The sequence below is a fragment of the Sinocyclocheilus rhinocerous genome, unplaced genomic scaffold, assembly GCF_001515625.1.
Source record: "Sinocyclocheilus rhinocerous isolate Xijiao unplaced genomic scaffold, SAMN03320098_v1.1 scaffold287, whole genome shotgun sequence".
Classification (NCBI taxonomy): Eukaryota; Metazoa; Chordata; class Actinopteri; order Cypriniformes; family Cyprinidae; genus Sinocyclocheilus; species Sinocyclocheilus rhinocerous.
This window is the reverse complement of record NW_015633524.1, coordinates 267,466-270,029: the sequence shown is the minus strand read 5'-3', so window position 1 is coordinate 270,029 and position 2,564 is coordinate 267,466. Positions and strand designations below refer to the sequence as shown.

General features: G+C 38.4%; 1 protein-coding gene across 2 annotated transcripts in view; it reads left to right on the top strand.

The window, feature by feature from the left end:
- LOC107744072 (rab GTPase-activating protein 1-like) overlaps window positions 1-2,564 on the top strand; it is a 105,200-nt gene that overhangs the window by 20,719 nt on the left and 81,917 nt on the right. For both annotated transcript variants that reach the window (XM_016557542.1, XM_016557541.1), the window contains one exon: window positions 1,652-1,880. In XM_016557542.1, coding sequence (XP_016413028.1) covers window positions 1,652-1,880 — 229 coding nt within the window. The remainder of the gene's footprint in view (window positions 1-1,651; window positions 1,881-2,564) is intronic.

Below are 2,564 nucleotides of genomic sequence, written 5' to 3'. Positions count from 1 at the left end.
CACACAGAATATGAAGAATATGAAAAACTTTAGGAGTCAGCTGTCCACGAAAGTCCTTCAGATACCAGCATGATAACACAATCAATCAGTTGAATGAATGACTCAATGACTTACTCATTAAGTGACTTACCGCCACTTACTGGTAGTTTAGTTGAGAAGTATGTTGAAAAGTATGCATTTTTCCCCTCAACATTTCTTATTTGTATATTCATAAATGCATTTAAAACATTAATCTCATAACATTATTTATCGCAGTAGATATTTTGTTTTCTTTTTAATTTAAACACATTAAATATTAAATGCGTCTATGTTCGCGCGAATCATTCGTGATCCAGCTTCACCTACAGAAGAAGTGAGTATAAGTTTTTTTTTATTAATCTTTGCAAATCGCCTTTCCTAATAATGTGCTAGTTAGCAAGTTCCGTGGCTAAAGTTTACAGCCTCATAAGAAACGACTCGTCACCACACGGAAGAAAGGGGCGGGGTAAGCGAGCTCATTAGCATTTAAAGGGACACGCACTGAAACGGGTCGCTGTGAACACACCTCAATCGCTTAGGAGTCATTCTTGTCTACAACTGCTCCTGTGTCGAAACAATGGCGGACTGATGACAGCTTACTCAGGGCAGATCTAAGGTAAAACACCAGTGTCAATCAACAATCGTGGGAGTGGCCTGTATATGTGTGACATCACACCGCCAAGAATCTGAGAACGGCTTGATCTGAGACACTGGTCATGATTTATTGGGATTTAAAAAAAAAACACTGGGTGGATTTTTCTCATTATAGGGTGGTTGTGTACACACACACTGCTAAGACACATTTCAGTTCAAACAACATGTAAAAGTGAATTTTGCATCCAATGGCCCCTTTAAAAGTCACCTCAAAAGTTCCTTTGTGCCACCTTTGCAGTGTAAAACCCCTTCAATCAGGTAAGAGGGTGTAATTATTTGTTCATTTCAATTGCGTTCAATTTTTGTAATTATATGAATAAAATGTTAAATTGACAGTTCTAATTTTCAACTAGGCCTATGCGAGCAATGCAACACGATAGATAGTAGACAAATCAGTGATTTGGTCTACTCTTGGTGTGACGTGTTGAGTTACAGACAGCTCACTGACAGCCCGTTCTCTTTAATGTAGCTACTCCAGGTGCTTACGCTACTTCCAACAACAGAACAAATGGATTTGGAACTTGGCTTTGATGCATCTAGTGTAGACAACCTCTAGCGCAACCAGCATAAACCCGGTGTTAGTCACAGTGGACACCATATTTAATTTTGTGCGAATAAAAATTAGGCTGTGATGGATAGACATACAGTCTGTTCAGTGGGTTGCAATGATTTTTAACTTTGTTGTCCATCGTTCAGATGACGTAACATTGAAAATATTAATTTACTAAAAAACTCCTGAAAAACATGTTGTGAAAATGGCTACAACCTTAAGACAGCACAGCATATTGATTGTACTCTATGTCTGTCCCTCAAAGCTTTTTTGAGCCTTTTTTATAGAATATGCCATTTTCCCGGACTTAACTCTATGGTCCGATACTGTCCAGTCCTTTGCTTGTTCATCATCTTGGGTCTATAAATGTAAGTGACTCACATGAGTCATTAAATGACCGTACTGATGTGTGTGTGTGTGTGTGTTCAGATTGTGGGCAACGGCAGTGAGCAGCAGTTACAGCAGGAGCTGGAAGATGTGCTGATGGACCCTTCAGTAACTGAACTGGTGGGCGGACCGGACCATCTGGGAGGGGCCGACCATGGCTATCCCACTACAGCTGTGCCACCGCGGTCCGGCCCAATACCCCCTAAACTTGAGATAGTGCTGCCTGTTCAGGGAGCTCAGGAGAGTGAACTCAACGAGAGATCTTACAGGGGTAAAAATTTAAAAAAAAATCATGCTGTTTCCTGTTTGTGTGTGTGTATATATATATATATATTAGGGCTGTGCGATATTGAAGAAAAATGCGATATGCGATACCTTGTTAAAAAATGCGATATTCGATATGCGATACGATATTGCTTAAAGTGTGTAAAAATCAATTTAAAAGATATTTTAAAATACTTAAAAATAAAATAAATAAATAATATATAACCAATTTGTTTCACATTTTTCTTGGAAAATAAAGAATCACTATAACTTCCGAAAGTGACCAGCAGTGTTTTAGCATTACTTAAAAGTAATGTCACAAATCAGAAAATGTAATTTAACATCAATGTGAACATACAAACAAAAAAAATGAATATTATATTTTATATTATTGTAACTTTGCTTTCCACACACTTTAAGTACTTCTTCATATACCACAGCAAAAACTATAGTCTGAGAAAGTTCAAACATGATTAAAGGCAAGTGAACAGTCAGTAAAAAAAAAGAAAGAAAAAGAAAAAAAAAAGAAATACACGAAAGACGAATCAACTCGGTCTGAAACGCGTCTCTCTGTGTGCGCTCACTTTGCACGTGTGCGGCAGAACTGAAGAGACGGTGTGCGAGATGCGGCTTGTGCGCGCTTCAGGTGTGAGTCTGTCAGACAGCAAGATGAGACGGCAAAGAGTTGTTT